Source organism: Nycticebus coucang, chromosome 14, assembly GCF_027406575.1.
Source record: "Nycticebus coucang isolate mNycCou1 chromosome 14, mNycCou1.pri, whole genome shotgun sequence".
In the NCBI taxonomy this organism is placed as follows: Eukaryota; Metazoa; Chordata; class Mammalia; order Primates; family Lorisidae; genus Nycticebus; species Nycticebus coucang.
In genome coordinates this window covers 37,489,026-37,512,854 of record NC_069793.1, presented here as the reverse complement: position 1 = coordinate 37,512,854, position 23,829 = coordinate 37,489,026, and the positions used below count along the sequence as shown (strand labels likewise).

The window sequence follows — 23,829 nt, the reverse complement described above, 5'->3', positions numbered from 1 at the left end:
GCTGGGTTTGAACCCGCCACCTGGCATATGGGGCCAGTGCCCTACCCCTTTGAGCCACAGGTGCCACCCTAGGACAGAATTCTTAAAAACCACTCTTTCCCCATCTTGGCCCATATACCTTGTTTTAGCAATCTTCGTATTTGTTACAGTTATCATCATTCACCTACTTATCAGGCAAAAAACAAGAAGTCACACCTGATTTTTCCTCATCCTTTCAACCTGGCATCCAACGTTAGCTGTCCTATTTGCTCCACCTCTACATAACATCCCTAACTCGCCTCTACTTTCTACCATGTCACTGCCGCCATCTTAATCCATGCTGTCATGACTTCTTTGTTGGATACTGTATCCATTGAGTGTCCCTGGTTCCACTCTTTGACCCCCAACAGGCCCATTTCCCCACAGCAGCCAGAGTAATCACAGAGTGTAAACCAGATCTCAACAATTCCCTGCTTAAAATTCCAGAGGCTTCCCATTAGACTTAGAATAAAACTCAAAACACTTAACTCAAGAGACATATATCTATAAATGATTAATACTTCAATGATTGAGAAGTCTTACTAGGGTTATCATTAATAGCTATAATTTAATTTACTCTGTGAAATTAAAGTCTTATTAGATACAGCAACTATGTCTAAAACCTCCAGGAATTCAGGCACATGCAAACACACACGTTTTTTATATGCAGGATTATTGCTATCCTGGCAAATTCTACATGCTCTCTGTATAGGCGAATTTCCTTAAGTAGGTTAACCATCTGGAGTTTCACTGTATCTGAGAGGTTTTAAGAAGTATATGGTCAGGCTTCTAAACCTGAGTCATATTTTGACCCTACCAACCCTACTGGTTCCTAATAAACTGTTCTCTGCTTAGAAGTTAATGCTTCTGGATTTCTGATGAGATGAACACCCTTTAAAGATTCTGTTGTTGTTTTCTTGCATTGACAACACTGCAGATCACCAGAAATGTGGCAGACGACTCATCTAGCAGAAACAAGTAATATACCCTAAATGGGAATGACTTAAATGAACTCACTGATCCTTATATTGCCACAGCAAATTTTCATTTCTTAGTCATCCCCTAAAGAAGATACATACTTTTAAAAGACTTTAACAAAAAGTGTGAAGTGCTATTTTGGTAATCATTTGAACCACTTATCATGAAAATGTATTTTTAATAAATCTGTAATTTCCTTCTCAATAAAATATTATCCGATATTTAACATTTTCAATATTAAAATATAATACACTGATAATCCTAATTTCAAAGCCAGCAATCTTATGACAATTAATGTATAAGTGTTTTCACAAAGTGTAGAAAAATGTGGAGTGTCTCAAGATTACTACACATCAGTCTAAGATATAGAGTATAAAACAATGCTTTTAAATTTTCCAAAAAATGTTTTCCTTTAAAAATCCCAACCCTAGGGGCGGCGCCTGTGGCTCAGTCGGTAAGGCGCCGGCCCCATATACCGAGGGTGGCGGGTTCAAGCCCGGCCCTGGCCAAACTGCAACCAAAGAATAGCCGGGCCGGCGGCTAGTTGTGGTGGGCGCCTGTGGTCCTAGCTACTCGGGAGGCTGAGGCAAGAGAATCGCTCAGGCCCAGGAGTTGGAGGTTGCTGTGAGCTGTGTGAGGCCACGGCACTCTACCGAGGGCCATTAAAGTGAGACTCTGTCTCTAAAAAAATATATATTAAAAAAAAAAAAAATCCCAACCCTAGCTATTTTTTTTTTTTTTAAATATACTTCTATTTAGTTACTTTTAAAGTATCTATACAGGACAAAATATAGCAAAAGCCATCAGCAAAGACCGTCTTTGATAACTCTAGGATTTCAACCTATTTAGATTCTTCTAAAAGTAATCTCAAGCACAGTCTGAAAATGCTTCTTTGAACAAATTAATCTAATTATGTCCATAAATGTAAACTGTTAATAATAACATAAAATAATAAAAAACACAAGAAAAAATTTTGGTTTTATTAGTATTATAGTACAGTTTTAATACAAGCAAAATACAGAGAAAATGAATACAAATTCAGTCACTTATTCTGCAAAACACTATGCCAAAATCAACCTTGAAAGGTTTAAAAAAACCAACATGTAGAAAATATCTTCCTCCATTAACTCTAAGGATCCAAATACAAGTGCAAAAATTAGGAATTGTCAATAATCAAATTAAATGTTGAGTTACTGACTGAGCAGTAAAAATCAATTCCTGATTTTAAAATTAAATAGTTCCAGGTAAAAACATGCTATTTCCCACATGTGCTATCTTTGTATTTTGCACAGAGTTCCAAGGCAAAGATTGCTTCTGGCTTTACGAATTACCAGAGATGATGATTTGTGTGGTTGACTTATCACAGGCCTTTTACTCTTCTTTCCTGATAGATCCTTAGCTTCTTTGGGAGGGGGCATATGAACAGGTTTCCATGGAATTGGATTATAAAAGGCTGGTTCTGGATAAGAATTTCCACTGTAAAAACCTAAAATTATTAAAAAATCAGAACAAAACAAATAAAAAACTTCTTGAGATCAAAAAGCTCACTTATTTTAAAATTCCTGGAGAACTGTTAAAATGTCAAATAAGCAAAATATCACTGATAAACTAATTTGACTCATTTAAAATTTGAACTCTTGAATATTTTCAGAGATTAACACTTTCCAAACACTGCAAATATTATAAGAAAAATTAAAACATAAATGATAATTCTAAGAATCCAATAATGTTAAAACCTACATAAATACAAACTCTTAGAAAAATTTTACTAAGAAATTAATTTAAGAACCCTCAAATTAAAAAATACCTTAACTCATTATTCTCTTAACGCAATCTAAAAAACTACTGATTGTGCACTAGCTTCCCCTTATCAGACACTAATGTTTACATAAAAAAATTTATTGTCACATGTAGCTAAAGTGAATCAAGGTTCTTGCTTAGAATCACAAAAGTTCGAAAGTATTGCCACTCAGATTAATAAGATTTCACAATATCACTGTAATTTTGATCACTAATTATGGGATGTTTTTCTACTTATGATGCATATGAAGTGTGTCAAGAAACATTTTGCAAATCATCGCCAAGTCCTTTTGTTACTAGAGGCACAAAAATTCCTTTATTTCATCATTTATAAAACTAACATGAGCATGAAGAATAGACTTAAGAGCATTTTCAGACAAATATGCTGCTTGTCAGAATTAAACTCATTAAAAATACAAACAAATTAATAATGCAATGTATTATTTTAGCAATTAACACCTAGTCAATATGTATATTCCCACCTAAAGTTTTAACTTTACTATCCAATCATTAGGTTAAAACCACTGCTTTTTACTCTTTTTTTCAAATAAGAAAAACAAAAAAAGCAGGCCGTGGTCAGGAGCTAGAATGGATGACCTTCTTGACACAGGACAGAAGCCTAATCCTGACAGCAGAAATGTGTCTGTCAGGCAGTGGCAACCCACTCTGCATAGATATATCAACACACACTTCACCAAGACGGCCAAAACAAAGTCTGGAATATGTTCTATTGTGTGAACAAAACAGAATGGGAGTATTTTAATAATAAATCACTTACACAAGTGAAGGCAGCTGTCAGCAAGGAATGACCTTCCAACATGAAGCACAAAGAAAAACATGCACTGCCATTTCTAACCAGACCAAGCCCAAAGGCCAGGTGGTTTTTTGTCTGCTTGATGTGCTGATGTGCTCTCTACTATTCCACCCTGCAGAGGTAACATGCCAAAGGCATGGGAAGCTCTAGTCTAGACAGGGTTAGAAGGAGGGGAGGCAAAATGACCCCTTAAATATGTCCTGATTCAGGCTTTATCATCCAAAAAACATAAGAGAACTTTACTAATATTAGAAATCATTACTTTAAAGCTTAAGTTTGCAGTTTTACAACTTCTGTTTCTAAGAAATACATGTATCTGATTTATGGAGAATAATAAATGTGTAGTATCTCCACAGAAACAAGAGTGTAATATAATCTTCCAGAAAACAGTGATTTAAAAGATAAATGATTTTTACACATTTCTATTTCTGTCAAAAGGAAACAAAATGTATAATATTTGCTTCTGCAAGCCATATTTATATAAGCCGCACAACATAAAAACCAACCTGTAAGTTTTCCATTGGCATAACCATAGCTCTTTGCAGCTGGACGAGGTTTATTTTTTGCATTTTCCAACCATTCCTTAAATTTTTTTTCTGCTATTTCCTTTTTTTCCTGTAATTCAGCTTGCCGTTGTTTTTCTTTTTCCTTAAAATGACAAGACCAAAGAATTTCCAGGGATTCTGTAACTTAACATTCCATTCAAATCCTACCGAATGAAATTCTGAATGTAGCTTCCCATCACAGCAGCTTACTGACCATGATACTGAATTATATTTTTGTAATGTGAGTGCAAAACTGAAAATGATTAGAGATGTGATATTAAAGTGTTTACCTCTGAATAACAGTAAAATGTCAAACCCACAATTTGCTGTTTTAAAAGAATAATTTATAATATGGTAATAAGACTTGCCATGAAAGTACATCAAAAATATTTAAAAGGAATAACAAGTCTTGAATCTGAATGAAAAAATATCAACAGCTGATAAATATTTTTCAACATAAGAAAACCACAAATACATAATTGTTTTTGAAACTTAAACATAGCATAATGTAATAGAGATAGCATCATGTACTTACTTTATGCTAAGATAGTGTGAGGTTTATTTCAAGTGTGGTTTATTTCACACTTTTTAAAAAATATAGTTGGCAAATATGAACATTAAAGCATGTATTCTAACTCGTCACTTTAATAAAAATACCTTTTCTTTCTTCTTCTTCTCACATTCTTCGGCATTTTTTTTCTTTAACCATTCTTGATATTTTTCTTTTGCTTTTTCTTGCAAATGTTCTTTCTCTAATTTCTTTGCTGCTTTTTCCTCCATTTCCTTATTCATTTTTTGTTCTCTTTCTTTTCTTTTCTTAGAAAAAGTAAAGTAATTTTAATTGGATTACCTGTAATTAACTCATCTAAGGAAGGACTGCTGTATGCAGTAATTTTATAAACTTCAGTTATTTCTTAAAATAGATAGCACAGTGGTTTACATAATGTGGTTTATGAAAATATATAACACATCCGCAATCAACTGTTCAGTATCTGTCTACCTGCTGGGCTGTAAGTTTCATGAGGGGAGTGTCAGAGACCTTGTTCATCAAAGTATACTCAGAGCCTGGGATAGCAATGAGTCAACAGTAGGTACTCAATAGAGATTTGTTCAATAAATTAGTGTTTAAAAATTATAATTTATCTGTAAGACTGTCCTAGACTTTAGTATTTTTCTTTTTTTTTTTTTTTTGTAGAGACAGAGTTTCACCTCTTGGCCCTTGGTAGAGTGCCATGGCATCATACAGCTCACAGCAACCTCCAACTCTTGGGCTTAAGCGATTCTCTTGCCTCAGCCTCCCGAGCAGCTGGGACTACAGGCGCCCGCCACAACTATTTTTTGGTTGCAGTTCAGCCGGGGCCGGGTTTGAACCCGCCACCCTCGGTATATGGGGCCGGCGCCCTACCAACTGAACCACAGGTGCCGCCCGACTTTAGTATTTTTCAGTAGATGTTCACCCTTACTCTAAAACACATATGTACATATTTCCTAGAGAGTTTGCCAAAATCCTTCTCTCCTTTTGAAGTCTGTATGATCTGTAGTGACCTGCCACTCACCATCAGTGAGTGACAGAGAACAAATGAAGAAAGTCCATCAAATATTAAGTGAAAGGGCAGATTCAGGCAAATCTCTGGCTATGTAATTCTTAAATAAAGTAGAAGGTGACAAACTAAGGACCACAGGTCAAATGTTGCCCACCAGCCACCTGTATTTGTAAATAGTTTCATAGGAATGTGGCTATACTCATTTGTTTACTATTTATTGTGTATGGATGCTTCTACACTATAACAGCAAAGCTGAATAGTTGCAACAGAGACTATATGGCCAGAAATGCCTAAAGTATTCACTAACTGGCCCTTTTCAGGAAAAAAAATTATTGATCCCTGACATAAACTATAACTCAATGTTTTTTCTTTCTTATTCAAAGGATAATCTACCAATACAGCTAAATCCTAATAACCAATGACATTACTGGTCCTCTTTACCAAAGGTTTGGAAGCTAATCTGCAAGGCATAAAAAGTTCATGTGCTATTTTAAATTGCACACAAACTTTATGGCCACTCTGTATATGCAATACAAATGCCATATGCATCACCCTTCTTGAATTAAAAAAAATATGAGCCAAGAAAAGAAATTCTTTCCTTGAAAGCATCTTATAGAATACTTTAATATATACATTCAATTAACACCCAGCTAATAAATATCAGTTACACACAATGTATGTCTGGTGCTATACAGTTTTCTTAAAAAATCAACGCCCAAGTAATTATCTAAGCTGCTATCCAAGTTGCTGGTATTTCTTTCTTGCTGGTCAACTGACAGTTGTGAAATGAAATATTTTCATGTTAAGAACTCAATAGCGATTGGAACAATACTGGATTTTAACTACTTCATACTGTCAGAACATCTATAAATTGAAAAAGATCTTGGAGCATATCTTTCTCAATCTCTGTGTGAGCCATGATTCTCTTCCACAACTTCATCAACAAGGCATCATCCAGTTCTTACAATACAGTAGAACCTCTGTAAGTTGACCACTCAAGAGACTGTAACAAATTGGTCAACATATGGAGGTGGTCAACATAAAGAACTAGGCCTACAGTACTGATACATATATGAGGTGTATGTCTGGTCTACAAAATTAGTCAACCTAAGGAGGTGGTCAATGTAGGGAGGTGGGTCAACTATAGAAGTTCTGTATTTTCACTTATCTCAGCTAACATTCATTGATGCTAACTATACCTGTTACTATTCTACATACTTTATATGTATATACTGTCAATTCTTTTTTTTTTTTTTTTTGGCCGGGGCTGGGTTTGAACCAGCCACCTCTGGCATATGGGACCGGCGCCCTACTCCTTGAGCCACAGGCGCCGCCCTATACTGTCAATTCTTATCACAACATGAGGTAGATACTATCACTAATCCATTTTACAATGAGGAAACTCAGGCACACAGAGGGTAAGTAACTTGCCTAAGGTCACAGAGATGGTGAGTGGCAGGTCACTACAGATCATACAGACTTCAAAAGGAGAGAAGGATAAAAACAATTTTATTCCACTAAGTTCTATACTTTAAATAAAATATTAAAACTCCTTAAAATAGGTCACTTTTCAAAACTAATTCAAAGATTCAAAACTAATTCAAGAACAAACAGTGTCTAAATAGCCCTCTACTTGTAAAAACAATTTAAAATTTAAAATTTCCCATTAAAAAACTTCAGCTTCTGACAGCTTCACTGGTAGAATCTATTACACATTTAAGGATATTTCATATTTTAATAATATGAAAATCATTGTGGACATATTTTAAAAATACCAAATCCTACATAAATTATTTTAGAAAACAGATAAAAAGGGAACACATCCAAGATCATTTTAAGAGCTCAGCATTATTCTGATGTCAAAACCAGGCAAGGGTAATATCAGGAACAAGGCAAAATAACATGTTAGAAATACACTTTAAAAATGTATAATACTGTTGTATTTTGAAAACTAAAAAAATGAGATAAATTTTAAAAATATGTAAGTAAATTGAAAGAAAAGCTGTTTATAGATATAAATTTGATGTTATTAGGATAGCAATTTTCTCCAAAATGATCTATATAGTTACATTTATCACAATCCCAATAGTGCCAAGCAATATTAGAGCAGGCCTTATTAGGGAAATTGATAAGCTGATTTTAAATGATATATGGAAAGATGCAGAGTACCTAAGTTTGAAAGGAATTAAAAAGTTGGAAGATTTATACTAACTGATTTCAAGATTATAAATTTAAGAACTATAGAACTATATAGTAACAAGTTAGTGTGATACTGGCATAGGATATGAATCAACAGAATGAGATTAGAGTCCAGAAATAGACCCATACATATATGGTCAATTTATTTTAAACAAAGATGCCAAGGTAATTCAATAGAGAAAGAATTATCTTTTTAACAACGCTGTGAGCCGAGTACAGTGGTGTTCCTGTAACTCCACCTACTCAGGAGGTGAAGGTGAAAGGAGAGTTTGAGAACAGCCTGGACAACACATTAAGAGGTCATCTCAAAAAAAATAAAGTTAGAAGGCTGGGCCCAGTGTAACGCCTGTAATCCCAGCACTCTGGGAGGCCAAGGCGGGGGGATTGCCTAAGTTCACATGTTCGAGATTAGCCTGAGCAACAGCGAGACCCTATCTCTAAAAATAGCAGGCACTGTGGTGGGTGCTGTAGTCTCAGCTACACGGGAGGCTGAGGCAAAGAGAATCTCTTGAGCCCAAGAGTTTGAGGTTGCTGCGAGCTGTGACGCCAGAGCACGCTACCGAGGGTGACAAAGTGAGACTCTATCTCAATAAATAAATAAATAAATAAATAAAGTTAGTTAAAGCAAACCATCTTCAGAATGGGAGAAGATTTTGGTATGTTATGAATCTGACAAAGGGCTGATAACTAGAATCTACACAGAACTCAAATTAATCAATAAGAAAAGAGCAAACAACCCCATTTCTTTATAATTAATCAATAAGAAAAAAGCAAAGGAAAGCTTTCTTTGTGGGCAAGAGAGTTGAACAGAAACTTCTGGGAAGATGACAGCTGAATGGCCAACAATGACATGAAAAAATGCTCATTGTCTCTAATCATCAGAGAAATGCAAATCAAAACCACTCTGAGATATCACCTAATTCCAGTGAGATTAGCCCACATCACAAAGTCCCAAATCTACAGATGCTGGCAAGGATGTAGAGCAGTGGTTCTCAACCTTCCTAATGACTCCTAATGCTGCGACCCTTTAATACAGTTCCTCATGTTATAGTGACCCCCAACCATAAAATTATTTTCATTGCTACTTCATAACTGGAATTTTGCTACTGTTATGAATTGTAATGTAAATATCTGATATGCAGGATGTATTTTCATTGTTACATGGGGGTCACAACCCACAGGTTCAGAACCGTTGATGTAGAGAGAAGGAAATGCTTTTACACTGCCGGTGGGATTGCAAATACAACTTTTATGGAAAGAAGTATGGAGAATACTCAAAGAACTAAAAGTCTTTTGATTTGATCCTGCCATCCCATTACTAGGTATCTACCCAGAAGTACAAAAATCATTTTACCACAAAGACATTTGCACTAGAATGTTTACTGTTGCTCAGTTCACAACTGCCAAGTCATGGAAGCAACCCAAATGCCCATCAACTCATGAACGGATTAATAAACTGTGATAGATGTATACCATGGAGTATTCAGCCATAGAAAATGAGACTTTACATTTTTTATGTTTACCTGGATGGAGCTGTATTCTTCCTAGTAAAGTATCTCAAAAATGGAAAAAAATATCCAATGTACTCAAAACTAATGTGAAACCAATATATGAGTAACTACATGCCCACATGAACAATGAAACACAAATACATAGTCTAGCAAGGGAGAGAGGAGAAGAGGGGAAGAGAGTGGGTGATTGGCAGGAAGAGGGAGGACAATTGGTGAGATCTCACCTAAAGTGTACAACGTGAGAGTGTTTAGCACGCCTCCTGGGAGAAGGGTTCGACTACATCTTGAATTTTACCTTGGAATTGAAAACAATGTAACCTAAATGTTTGCACCCTCAAATTAATTTGAAATAAAAAAATAAAGTTAGTGTTGCAACAATTGGAAATCCATATGTCTACCAGTGAACCCCAACTCTTAATGCATATCATATTTTAAAATTAACTCAAAATAGGCAAAGCTATTAGCTTTAGCTTTATAGGCAAAGCTAAAGTTATAAAACTTCTAGAAGAAAATAAAAGAGTATTTTTATACCTTTAGAGGTGGGAAAACAGGACACAAAATCCACAAATTATAAAAAAAATGAAATATGGAACTTAGATCTAAGTTTAAAACTTCTTTAAAAAGTACCGTTAAGAAAAAGTTAATGGATCCTGGGAGGAAATATTTGCAACACATATATTTGACAAGGGACTGGTAGCCTAAATACATAAGGAATTTTTACATCTTAATAATAAGTCATTCAACCCCTCCAAAAAAATGGGCAAAAGACTTAAGCCAACAAGGGAAGAGATGGAGAAGTGGTCAATTAAATATTATGACTGAATTATATCTCTCTCACCCCTCAATTCCTATGTTGAAGCCCTAACCCTCAATGTGATTGTATTTGGAGATAAGATCTTTAAAGGAACAATCAAATTTAAATGAGTTTGTCAGGGTGGGATCCCAATCTAACAGAGCTAATGTCCTTAGAAGAGGAAGAGAGACCAGGGACGTGTGTGCACAGAAGAAAAGCCCCGTGAAGGACACAGAAAGAGGCCATCTGAAAGCCAAGGAGAGGGGCCTCGGGAGGAACCAGACAGGCACCAAGGAGACACCTTCATTTTGATTTCCAGTATCCGGAACGATGAGAAAATAAATTTCTGTTGTAAAACCCCCAAGTCTCTGGTATTTTGTTATGGCAGCCCTAGAAGACTAGTACAATAAGCTTATGAAAATGGCATACCAACTCCCCATGCACTAGAAGGCCTTAAGAAGAAAAAGACTGACAATATCAAGTATGACAAAGATGTGAAACTGGAACTTTCTCACAATAGCAGTGAGAGTATAAAATGGTGCAAGTACTTTAGAAAAAAGTTTGGCAATTTCTTATAGAGTTAAACACATGTTATATATAGCTAGTAATTGAGTTCCTACCTAGGCATTTAACCAAGAGAACTGAAAACAAATGTTCGCAAAAAGACTTATACATGAGTGGTCATGAAATTTTATTTATAAGAACCCCAAACTAAAAACAACCTAATTGTCCATCAACTAATGAATAAACAAACTGTGTGTGGTATTCCACAGAATACTACTCAATAATAAAAGGGAATCAATAACGCATTAAATATCAGGAAAAATTTCAACATAAAAGACAACACAAAAGAGTATATATTCTATCATTCCATTTATGTGAAATTCTAGAAATGGCAGCTCTAGTCTAGAGGTACAGAAAGCAAATTAGGGTTCCTTGGAGCTGGGGCTATTTGGGGACAGGGAGTGGGGCTGAATGCAAAGGGGTACAAAGGGAACTTTCTGGGGTGGTGTAAACGTTCCATATCTTCACTGTGGTGCTGGCTAGTTACTCAGGTACCTAAGTTTGCCAAAGCTGTCAAATTTAAAAATAGATGCATTTTATTGTATGCAAATTACAGATCACTGAAATTAATTTTTTAAAAATCAGACAGACCCTCTATACCAGCGGTTCTCAAATTGTGGGTCGCGACCCACAGGAACTATATTAAAGGGCCACAGCATTAGGAAGGTTGAGAACTACTGCTCTATAGGATTTAAACTAAAGAACAGGGAATAGAATGCCTTCATAAACAAAAGAACAGAGCAGTCACTCAGAGTAGTCACTACTACTGAGGGAGAAGTTGGCCACTAAGTGGCTTCAGATTTTCTGGCTAGTTCTCACCACACAGAACACAATAAATCTTCCTTTATGTAAGATGGTGCCCTGAGAGAATCCTTGTTTCTTACAACTAAAGGAAACCAACAAAACACCTGGCTACTTAAAGTTTCTGAATTTCTATTTTGGTTCATTCAGTAGCGCCTGGCACATAGTAAATCTTGAGTAAACATTGATTAAAAGCAGAAAAGATGTACTGGTAACAGCATTATCAGTCATACATACCTTGCTGATCTGAATTAACTTTTTACATAAAAAAAATTGTATTTTAAAAATTAAATAATTTTAAAATAATTTTTAAAAACACTGTAAACAAAGTCCCTTTTATAAAACATGGGCTAACATACTGTAAAAACAAATCTAGAAAATAAATTAGTATGACAACACAAATGTAAGAGTACCAGTGGAGATAAGCCATTTATTTTAAAAGCATTAACAATTTACAGTCATATTATAAGAAACTGGCTTTGCTAATGGATACATAAATTCTGTATGTCTGATTTTTTGATAGAACCCAGTGAAAATGACTCAGAGAAAATAGCAGCCATAGAGCTAAAATGTGAATGAAGCTGGAGGCAGGGGAGGACCACACACCATGAAACATAAACAGAGGAGAAAGAAGCTAGATGCCAGACAGGAAGAGAAGAACCAGGAGAGCAGGCTTTCCAAACAGAGGTAAACGCAGCTCAGGCTGAAACAAGAAATCTGAGAGTTTTAAAGGAAAAAACAATTTGAGTAATCAATTATTCCTTAACATGCACAAAAGTTCTGCAGAACAGATAAATTTAACTTCTCAAGGTTCATTTTTGAACTAGTCTCTACCTCTGGGAATCTTGCCTTCAATAATTGGTGATTTACGTCAGAGCCAGCCACTTCTCGACAAAAACAAAATTTTTTTTCTCAAATAATTAGATTAGGTCTGCTGCCGCTAATTAAAACGTGAATATATCATCCCTCAGCAGTCTCTTACATTCTTAGGAAAAAACTATACTGTTTGACTGGGATGGTAAAATTAACTTAATGGAGTTTGAAGATAAGACAGGCTTTTAGAGGAAAGAACATACTATTCTGTACATGTAAGACGATTTTGTTTTATAGTTATGAATTTTAAAAAAGTATTACTCAAAGTTTTATAATGGTCATACAGACTTATTTTGATTTTGGCATTTATTCACTAAGAGTTCTTTCTTGTTACATTATGAGATGAAGCAAACTTAAAAAAAAAATAATTGACTTCTAAAGTAAGGAACAAATACATTTATAATTATATAATTTTCTTCTTGTAATACTTGGATAAAGAAGGCTATGTCATCTTCAGTTTACTGCAATTATTTGCTCAGCAATCTTATTAACACTTCTGGGCATTTGTCTCGAGAATAAAGACAAAAAATTAGAAATTAAAAACTTAAAACTCTGTCCAACAACAGAAAACAAACTGACAACAGAATAAGTATTTTAAAATTTTCTAATGTGTAACCCAATACAAATGGTTACTATATGCAAAGCCTCACACTAAATCTTGTAATGAATAAAAAGAAGTATAAAAAATAATTCCTGTTCTTAAGGATCTTAAAATTGTAAGGGAAGTGAAGCTATATACATAATGTAACACATATATACACATACTATGCATATATTATGCACATACTATGCATACATAGTAAAGTGAGTATCTACTAACGTGCCATAAAAGTAATATAGATTGAACAAGGTTCTCTAGTGTATGATCAGCAAATGGATCATGCAAGAAACAATTTGAGTTGAAGGATAAAAGGAAAGGTAGGGTGGAGGATATGATGAGATTCCATGCTGATGAAATATCATACGTTAAAAATAAGGAAGTGAGAAACAATAAGAAAGGAAATGTTCTCAAAATTTCTCATGAACACATACTCCTGGGGGCTGGGAAGCATAGCCCAAAGCTCAAGATTTCTATGAAAACTGCTTGTATCTCAAAAATAATATAAAATTTATGTTTACTCCAATTATGCATTTGGCATTTTTCCTCTCAAAATTTTCCAGTAAAACGAATTCTCCAAGAAGATGGGCTGTGATTAAACCTTATGTGCTCCCAAAAGATCCCCAGTAAGAAATAGTAGCATAGAATAAAGGGAGACATGGTGAAACGGAAGTTTGGGGAGTAGAGCAGAAGGTCTCTAACTAGCCAGGTTGAATTATTAAAAACTTATTCAGAAACATGGGGAACCATGAAAAATATTTTTTGAACTATAGAATGACAGTAAGATTTCTTTAGCAAGCCTAGTCTGGCAGAGACATGGAGGATGGATGCATTCATTTAGCAAATATTTTGGACATCTATTACGTGTCAGGCACTAATCGAGTTAATGCTGAAGAGGCAAAACCTCCTGCCCTTATGGAGCTTATACTCCAGTATGAGGAATTAAATAGTAAATAAGCTGAAAGATGTAATTAGACTACTTGGGAAGAGATCACAAATAGGGGAATAGTAAATGTACAGAAAAGGAGGGGATGATGGGCACCTGTGGCTCAGTGGGTAGGGCGCCAGCGCCATATCCAGAGGGTGGTGGGTTCAAACCCGGCCCTGGTCAAACTGCAACAAAAAAATAGCCAGGCGCTGTGGCGGGCGCCTGTAGTACCAGCTACTCAGGAGGCTGAGGCAAGAGAATCACCTAAGCCTAGGAGTTGGAGGTTGCTGTGAGCTGTGATGCCACAGTACTCTATGGAGGGCAATAAAGTGAGACTGCCCCCCTCCAAAAAAAAGAGGGGATGATTAAGAGCATCAGAAGAATTTTGATTATGCCTAGATGACTGAGAAGACTAAAAACAGAAATAAAGGAATTACAAGAATGTGAAGGAACCTTCTCCCCCACCCCACCCCACCCCGCCCCCAACAGCCTCAGAAGATCAGCTCTAGAAACACAACTGGGCAATTGCCTGCAGGCAGATGTTAGTGGAAGCCACAGCAGGGTAAAGAAAAGTAGAGGGCAAAGGGCCCAGGACAAATAAATGATAAATGTCCATAAGAGTAGGAAAAAAAAAAAAAGCCAGAGGAGACAGAATTGAAGAGAAATAGTTTTAAAAACCTAGGGTAATGGGTTATGAGGGGTAATGGGAAGACTCTGCAAAAGAGATGTTAATGTGTGTACATTTTTTTCCTCTCCTTACCTGCTCATTCTTTTTCTGAACCCATTCCTTATGCTTTTCTTCAGCAATTACCTTTCTTTTTTCACGCTCTTCCATTTCTTTTCTTTTCTCTAGTTGTTGATTTAATTCCTGTGGGTTTTATTTAACCAAAAAGCAACAATGAATAGAATTACCTAAATCACATACTTTAAAAAGGGCTGAGGTTAACCAAATTAAACAAGAATATACTTTCCTTCATAGAGCATATACCACTAGTGACAGTAACTTACTTAAGTAACCAGTCTATGATGAAAGAACGCATTGGTAAGAAGCCTAAGTCATTTTTTAGAAATGTACAAGTAATTGCTTGGCAGCAAAACACTAGTTTCTTAGACTAAACTTCAGCTAAATTACCCTCATTGAAATCAACTTTCCCACACATAAATTTTGGCATCACTGTAAGCTACTGGCAGAAGCTCAAGAGAATCGCAACTTTTTTAACAGTTATAAAAAGCTTCTAGATTCTTGATTAAGATAAAGGATAGGAATTAAATAATCCCTAAATTAAAATTTTAATTCAGAGTTACACCAAAGAAGAAATGTAAAGAAGCCGTTCAATTTTCCTGAGGGGGGAAAAAAAAATCCAGAGTTTTCTTCACTGATTTTTTAGCTGCTGGAGTTTAAAACAAAACCACATTCATATCCCAGATTATTTAACAGCCTTGCTGTCACTCGAATCTACACGTTTGGGCATTTCCTCAGGATAAAGAATGTGAAAGGTATGGCCAAATAAAACTACAAGCTAAACACCACCACTCTGTCACTCATCAGTTAAATTACTGCATTAGTTGAGAATGTGGTTCAAACTAGACTTTGCTAGGACTCTACAACCATAATTACTGGTTATTTTTCTTCTTTCTCTTTAGATACTAATAATCAGATACTTTTATGTATCTCTTCCATTGGTCTCCACTCCTCTTCCCCATACCCTTTCCCTAAGACCTACCTGGGTATGAGTAGTCATGGGAAAGACAATTTTTCAGCTCAGACCAATTCAAGTGTTTTAAATGAAGATAATAACACTTGACACTAAGAACAAACTTTTTAGAACTCATGTTGTTTTATCTAAGGATATCCTGCCACCGGGATATCCATCTTCCACCACCTCTCATCCTAAAATTCTGCTGCATAAAAACTACTGGCCTCACTCAGAATTTTCAGCTTTTAAACACTATACCCTCCCCCCCCCCAAAGCAAATGTCCATTTTGGTTTTAAAGATTCTTCACTACCTCAGTTGTTATTCCTTGATTACTCACTCGATCCACTTCTAGGGTGCACCTACCACACAGCCAGAAAAAAACTGAGATATAAGGATAAAATCCCAGAAGTCTCTGATCTAATCTGATCCTCTATACACCAAAGAATTAAGTGCTAAGGGAATAGAAGAGAAAATGAGGAAGAAATAGTGGGGACCAGGGTAGTCATATATGAACACCAGGTAAGGAACAGTGAAAAGATCAGACTTCGTACTCCTATCTTATGACTGAACATTTTAGTTAATGTTGATATAGGAATTAAAGAAGAAAGAAGGGTCCAAAGTACCTAGAAAATGCTACCAATGACCAAAATAGTGCTCTAATTTCAGGATGTCTGTTCAAGTAATTTGCCAACCCAGAAAGTATACCGTATTTATCATCTCAACAATAGTAACAATATATAAAATTTTCTAAGTGAGCAATTTTAATGGTCTAGAATAATTTTTTAATACAGTCCCACAAAAATATGTGAGACAAATCTAAATGTCTGTTGCTGAAATCAAATTTATGAGTGGGGATGATCTTTTTTTTTTTTTTGTAGAGACAGAGTGTCACTTTACTGCCCTCGGTAGAGTGCCGTGGCGTCACACGGCTCACAGCAACCTCCAGCTCTTGGGCTTAAGTGATTCTCTTGTCTCAGCCTCCTGAGCAGCTGGGACTACAGGCGCCCGCCACACGCCCGGCTATTTTTTTGTTGTTGCAGTTTGGCCGGGGCTGGGTTTGAACCCACCACCCTCAGCATATGGGGCCGGCGCCCTACTCACTGAGCCACAGGTGCCGCCCTGGGGATGATCTTTTTAATGATCCAACTAGCCTACAAATTTTCCTTCAAATTTTAAAGAAAATAAAGTTAAATTCAAAAATAAATACTAAGTTGATGTATTTGTATTCCTAAAATACATTTTGATACTGTGGAAAAAGCACTTAAATTGAAAGTCGAAAGAACGAGGTTCCAGTTCTAGTTCTGCCACTAACTGAAACTTGGCAAAATTACTTCTCTAGCCTTCATGCTTTTTTTTAGTTTTAACAGGTATCTGAGATGAACTATTCCTTATGGTTAAAAATGTGTGCTTTTGGGTCAGGTACGGTGGAGCACACCTGTAATCCTACCACTCCGGGGCCTGAGGTGGTTGGACCACCTAAGCTCAGAAGTTTGATACCAGCCCAAGCAAGGGCAAGGCACCATTTTTACTAAAAAAAAAAAAAAGGGTGGCACCTGTGGCTCAAGAAGTAGAGCGCCGGTCCCATATGCCGGAGGTGGCGGGTTCAAACCTAGCCCCGGCCAAAAAAAAAAAACAAACAAACAAAAAAAAAAAAATAGAAAAACTAGCTGGGTGTAGTGCCACATGCCTATAGTCTCAGTAGCTACTTGGAAAGCTGAGGAAAAAGGATTACCCAAGCCCAAGAAGAGTTTAAGTTGCTGTGAGCTAAGATGCCACAGCACTCTACCCAGGGTGACAGACTGTCTCAAAAAAAAAAAAAAATCATGCTTTTAATATGGTCTGTAAACAAATTAGAGAATATAGTAAACAAGGATAGAAAAATAAGGAAAACATGACTTAGAAAATAAAAAAAGGAAAAGACAAGAAAAGAATATGAGTATCACAATAGCTCAAAATCAGCTTACACAATAGTTGAATAGTTGGTGTTTATGTGTAACATAAAAATTAGATTTCTCACTTATGAACAAGTATTTTTAAAAGCTATTGCACTAAATAATGGAATAAATAAAGTTAATACTTGAGGTTGAAGTAAAGGAAGAGTTTGAGGTCTAAAAAATACATAATAATTCTGAAAATTACAATGAATAGCAATGACATAAATAATAACAGATAAAAGCAAAGGTGGCTACCTTTACATTTTGTTTCATTTAATCCTCACAAAAATCTTGTGACATGGGTATGATTTTATCCCTCTTGTACACATGAGAAAACTGAAATGAAATTTTAAATAACTTGCCTAAGATCCCCCAGCAAGTAAGAAGGCTGGCACTTAGGGCGTTTACTAACCCAGCCAGACACCAAACCATAAGGTCTTTCTTAAGCCACGTGCTCTGCTTTTAAGTGTCACCCTCTCAATGCATTTTCTAGGAACAAATCTATATTCTAGAATACTAAGTATCATGCAATAAGGAAATAGCAGAATGTAATAATTTTCACAATCATTTGAATCATCCAACCAACCCTCCTGAAGATGTGACTCCCTATTTGGTTAGAAAAACATCAGAGAAATAACTAGTTTCAAAATTAATATGAAAAATTTATTCAAAGGCAGATCATGAAGTACAAAACTTTAATTTTCAGAATTTTTATAACAACCAAATTACAGAGACTAGAATGAACTAAAATAGCCAACACCAGTGAGCCAGTTAACTACATTTTAATATATATTTGATAGATTTTCAATATACTTCAGTAATATTAGACAACCATTTTGAAATGATGTTATTTGGAGAGAGAGGGCTTTGCTGTTACACTCCAAGGCTGGAGTGTAATAGCATGACCATAGCTCACTGTAACCTTGAACTTCTTGGCTCATGTGGTACTCCCACCTCAGCCATCCAAATCACAGGGATTACAGACATGCATTTCCCACCCAACTAAGTGTTGTATTTTTTTTAGAGATGGAGTCTCACTGTGTTCCTAGGCTGGTCACAAACTTCTCGCCTCAAGCAATTTTCCAACCTCAGCCTCCCAAAGTGCTAGGATTACAGGCATGAGCCACTGCACCTGGCCTATACAAATACTTCATGATAGAAAAATATATTAATAATGTAACAGGCCAAAAAAAAAGCAGGTTTAAAGAGTTTGATGCTATTTCTGGGTCTGGATAATAAGAATTCATACAGTGAGTCTGGACAGTGAGTTTGAGGAGTACCAAACTAACCAAATCTATTTGCTTACCAGGTTCTGAACAGCAAATAGAAAGAGTTGAAATTGAGGGATCCATCTGAAAATATATCTAAAACTATTTGTTTTCTGAGTCTGTATAGCAAAAGTTCAAAAAAAGAATCACACACATGGAAATGTCCATACATAAGAAAGGGAGCACAGAGAAACTTAAGCACCCTGAAAGACCAGCAGATTCCCATTGTCAGCACACACTCACTCAAGGGAACATGTTCTTTGAGTGATGTACAGAAGTAGAACCTATCTTTATTTTAATTTTTGTTTAAGAAGTTTACTGTGTATGTGTACATAGTTGAATTTACCTTAAGCACATGTACATATAGTGAAGCTCCATTGTATGTCTCTCTCTCTATATATATGTATATATTTTTTTAAATTTTTAAATAACTTACATAGAAGAAAATCTGGAACATTACATGACATAATATTAACAATGGTTATCTTCCAATGGTAAAATCAGAAATTAAAATTTCTTAATTATGCTTAGCTGTATTTTCTAAATGCTCTTATAATGAACATATTATTTTTTTTTTAGTAAGAGTTATTAAATTTGATACAGTAAACCAACACAAACAAATGCAAAAAAATTTTCAGGGATATTAACAATGACATTTTAATTTATAACAGCAGCTCTACTTTTTTTTTTTTTTTTTTGTAGAGACAGAGTCTCACTTTATGGCCCTCGGTAGAGTGCCGTGGCCTCACACAGCTCACAGCAACCTCCAACTCCTGGGCTTAAGCGATTCTCCTGCCTCAGCCTCCAGAGTAGCTGCAGGCACCAGCCACAGGCACCTGGCTACAGGCACCCGCCACAACGCCCGGCTATTTTTTGGTTGCAGTTTGGCCGGGGCCAGGTTTGAACCCGCCACCCTCGGTATATGGGGCCGGCACCCTACTGACTGAGCCACAGGTGCCACCCAGCAGCTCTACTTTGTGAGTTCATGGATTAAATAAAAAGAACACTGTCTAGTTTTACCTCTAGAGCTTTCTGTTGCAACCGGCCACGTTCTTCTTTTTCTTTGCCAACAAACCACACTTCCCATGGTGTCAAGCTGTTTTCTGGTAGGCTCTGTTTCTGTTCTCGGTTATCTTCGGATTCAACTTCAGTGCTGCAAAAAAGAAGCTAATATAGCACTTGGACATGAAAATCTTTTGCTTTACTAGTCATAATCACTTAACTATACAGCGAAAGCAAAACTTAATAATGTACTTATAATTTGTGGGGGTTTTTCTTGAGACAGAATCTCAGTCACCCTTGGTAGAGTGCCATGGTGTCATAGCTCACAGCAACCTCAAACTCTTGGGCTTAAGTTATTCTCTTGGCTCAGCCTCCCCAGCAGCTGGGATTACAGGTGCCCGCCACAAGGCCCAGCTATTTTTTTGTTGCAGTTGTCGTTGTTTAACTGGCCGGGGCCAGGTTTGAACCCACCAGCCTGGGTGTACGTGCCCTAGCCACTGAGCTACAGGTGCCGCCTAATTTGTGGTTTTTATAAATACTACGTACCTCCATAATTGACAACATTCCTACACTGACCACATCCTTAAGTTGACCTAATTTTCATAGACCAGACATGCATCACATATACTCAATGTATAGTACACCTAGTTTCTTATGTTGACCACTTCCATATGTTGACTAGTTTTTTACAGTCCCTGGGTGGTCAACTTACAGAAGTTCTACTGTATACATGCAAATGAATTATGTATAAATATATTTATGAAAGATCATGAAAAGGAATTCTAACATCTGAATTAGTTTGTCCATCAAACTGCCTTTATCTTTTAAAACTACATTATTTAAAAACCCCATTGGGATAAACTATATCCATATGCCTTGAGGTCAACAATTTATTTCTAAAAATCTCAACTAGACAACTAATAACTAATTATAACACATAATCCTAATCAGATCCTGGAGCAGACATTTGCTTTTCCCTTTTGTAAACAGTTTAGGGAAAAAATGTATATACACAGAGAAAACGGGGAAGTAAATGTGTTAAGCAATTGGGTTTGTGGGTGGAGGGTAAAAAGTTGTTCTTTATAGTCTTTCAACTTTTCTATAACTTTGAAATTGCTCTGAACTAAAAAGCTACCAAAAAGAATATGGCCCCAATATGGCCCCTCTCTTAACATTTAGGCCAGTGGTTCTCAACCTTCCGTATGCCGCGACCCTTTAATACAGTTCCTCATGTTGTGGTGACCCCCAACCATAAAATTATTTTCGTTGCTACTCCATAACTGTAATTTTGCTACTGTTATGAATTGTAATGTAAATATCTGATATATAGGAAGCCCCCAAAGGGGTAGCGACTCTAGGTTGAGAATCGCTGATTTAGGCTGACAACCTTTTGCTAATATTTAGGGTGTATTTTTCTCTCCAATCTGGTTACCTCCTACCACAGTCTCCACCTGAGGGAGGTGAAGGATGGAGACAGTTCCACGCAGCTGCTTCACTGAGGACTGCTTACAGCCCAGAACAACTGCATGGCTATGACTCAGGCTGCCTGCTCTCCTCATTCCATCACCCCTAAGCTGTCCAGGACACCAACTAAAAGGTCAGAAATAGGGAAGAATGAGAAAATTTTCTAAAAATTTATTTTTACTAAAAGGAAGTGCTAAATTTTTTGAATTTTAAAAATAAGCACCCTATCCGTCTTCCTAAAATTCCAGCTCTATCATTAAATTCTACTATCAGAATTGGGAAGTAGACATTCATTCAGCACCCATTTACTGAGTATTTAACAAGCATCTGATACTTGCCATGCACAAGGCCTGCCAACTCCTACATTCTCTTTCCAAACCCATATCCTCACTACTCCTTTGATTCATAGGACCTGAAGTGTAGTAAGTGTAGTAATTGTAGTAAGCCTTAGGTGCTACCAGCTCATTTAGGTTTTGGATAAGTGAGACATGGATATGTCTGGCTTATCCCCTGGCAGAATTCATTTGGTCAGGGATCTGGTTCTTGGAAGCTAATGTGAAATCTCCATTTATTTATTTCTCAGGCTGCTAACCTGCATCTACACTGCTTACTCTTGTTGACAATACTCAGAAGGTGTTTACCAAAGCCTAGAAATTTATTTTAAACACCATTGAGCCCAACTCAGTCCTAAAGAATCCGAACAAAGGTCCAGATAAAAACATATTCCTAAAATTGCAGCTCTATCATTAAATTCTACTATCAGGTTGATCAGGTTTTTGTTGCTACAACCAGTGTGTAGCAACAAGTGACTTGCTTGGTTTACTCTTACTGATCTCCATTCTCAACAATGTACTTACTTTACTTCCCATCCTTAACAGACTCACTCTTGTAACCAGGTATGTGGGTTGCTTCATATAGTTTTACATTTCATTCACTCAATCTAGATATGAGTGCCATATACTGAGGCTATTTTGCTACTTAACACATAAAACATGAGCTCTCTGGCTTGTATTTCTTAGTAATCCTGTTCTGTGCCTTACACAATTTGACAATCAGGAACTTTTAAATACTTTTTGAAGAAAATGTCTGAGTCTATCACAGAATGGACCTGCATTATTAGGCCTGTCTCAAGAGATGTTCCTGCCAGGGATAGATCCTTTGCTGGTATTTCCATACACTCAATACAAGGGCAGGTAGAACAGGAAAGAGAACTTGATGGGTACATCTCGGTACTCGGCCCAGGTCTGCTAATAAGTAGGTACATGCCTTTCATTCAGACCTTTTATTTTTATTCCAAGCAATGGTTTTGCTATCTGTAAAATAAGCAGATTGATCTAGGCTTCAATTCCATGAGAGTAGAGACCACATCTTGATTACAGTCCCCAGGACCAAAACTAATTATATGGCACAAAATAAATGTTTGCTGAGTGAATAATTGTAGAAATAAACATACTGAGATCATTTTAATGGCCTGTATCCACTCTTAAGTTCATTTTGAGATCATACCCAACCTTGCCTCTGCATGCTAAAGTTAACGGTGCTAACCTCTGTGCTTCAGCTCCTTATGACATAAAAAGTGACCTACTTACTACAATCTATTTCACAATCAGTACATTTTTTTCAAAATAATCAGATACTACTAAGGTGCAGTAAACCACATTTCAGTGTGACAGTTTTGGACAACATTTCTGGAGTTCACAATCTAGCTTTTGAGGATTCATAAAACTCCTGAAATAGCAGCAAAATTGTGTGTGTGTGGGACTTTCTGTCTTTTTCTGGGAATCGAAATTGTAGCAAACGCCATATGTCAGGAAAAATCAAGAGTCATAGGAAACCTGTTGTCATTTGTAAGACTCTGCCCTCCTTATGTGCAAATAAAGGAGCTGCACCTTAGGACGCAGATGCCTGCGCAGCTTTTGAGGCAGAAGACAGGAGAGTGGCCGCAAATAAGATGCTCAGACGGGTCTCTAAGGAATGCTGGAAAGGGCTGTGTCGGCCCGGCGGCCTCGGGGTTACCTGGCGCGCCCCTGTAACTGCACTCTTCTCGAGCTTGCCACCTTGACCTCTGAGTCAGACGCATCTTCGTCTGCCTCTTCCTCATTCTCCCCGCCACCGTCGTCCTCGTCAAACGGGAAGCTCTGGTGGCCAAGGGGAGACAACAGCGACATGGTGGAATTGCTGCAGCTGACTGGCGGCGACGGTGGGCACCTCACCTCCAGCCCTTCTCCCTGGGCGCCCATCACGAGGACAGAAAAAGAGCTCAATGAGGGCCGAGACCCGGGTCTGCCATCCGCGGAGTAAAGGGTGTAGGTAGAGGGAGAAGCCCCCCACTGCCCGGCCGCCAACATCGGGCCCGCCAAGTTCAAACTGGAGGAGTCGCGGCGGGGACGCCGTCTCCCAGCAGGCCCTGCGAGCGCCGGGCCAGGCCAATCCAGGCCTGCGCAGCCCCCGCGTTGCCATGGCGACGCGTGGAGGCCGCGAGGGCTTTGTCTGGGCC

General features: G+C 37.1%; 1 protein-coding gene across 2 annotated transcripts; it reads right to left on the bottom strand.

The window, feature by feature from the left end:
• Window positions 1–1,956: 1,956 nt before the first annotated feature.
• Window positions 1,957–23,724, bottom strand: CCDC34 (coiled-coil domain containing 34). 2 transcript variants are annotated; one of them, XM_053561239.1, is made up of 6 exons: window positions 23,349–23,724; window positions 19,887–20,019; window positions 14,727–14,834; window positions 4,813–4,971; window positions 4,117–4,258; window positions 1,957–2,482 (listed from the first exon to the last, which is right to left on the bottom strand). In XM_053561239.1, the coding sequence occupies exons 1-6, from the start codon at window positions 23,678–23,680 to the stop codon at window positions 2,268–2,270; spliced, it is 1,089 nt and encodes a 362-aa protein (XP_053417214.1). In that variant the 5' UTR covers window positions 23,681–23,724; the 3' UTR covers window positions 1,957–2,267. The 2 variants fall into 2 exon arrangements, with proteins under 2 accessions (XP_053417214.1, XP_053417215.1); XM_053561240.1 differs by lacking the exon at window positions 14,727–14,834 and having other exon boundaries at window positions 23,349–23,718.
• Window positions 23,725–23,829: the final 105 nt, after the last annotated feature.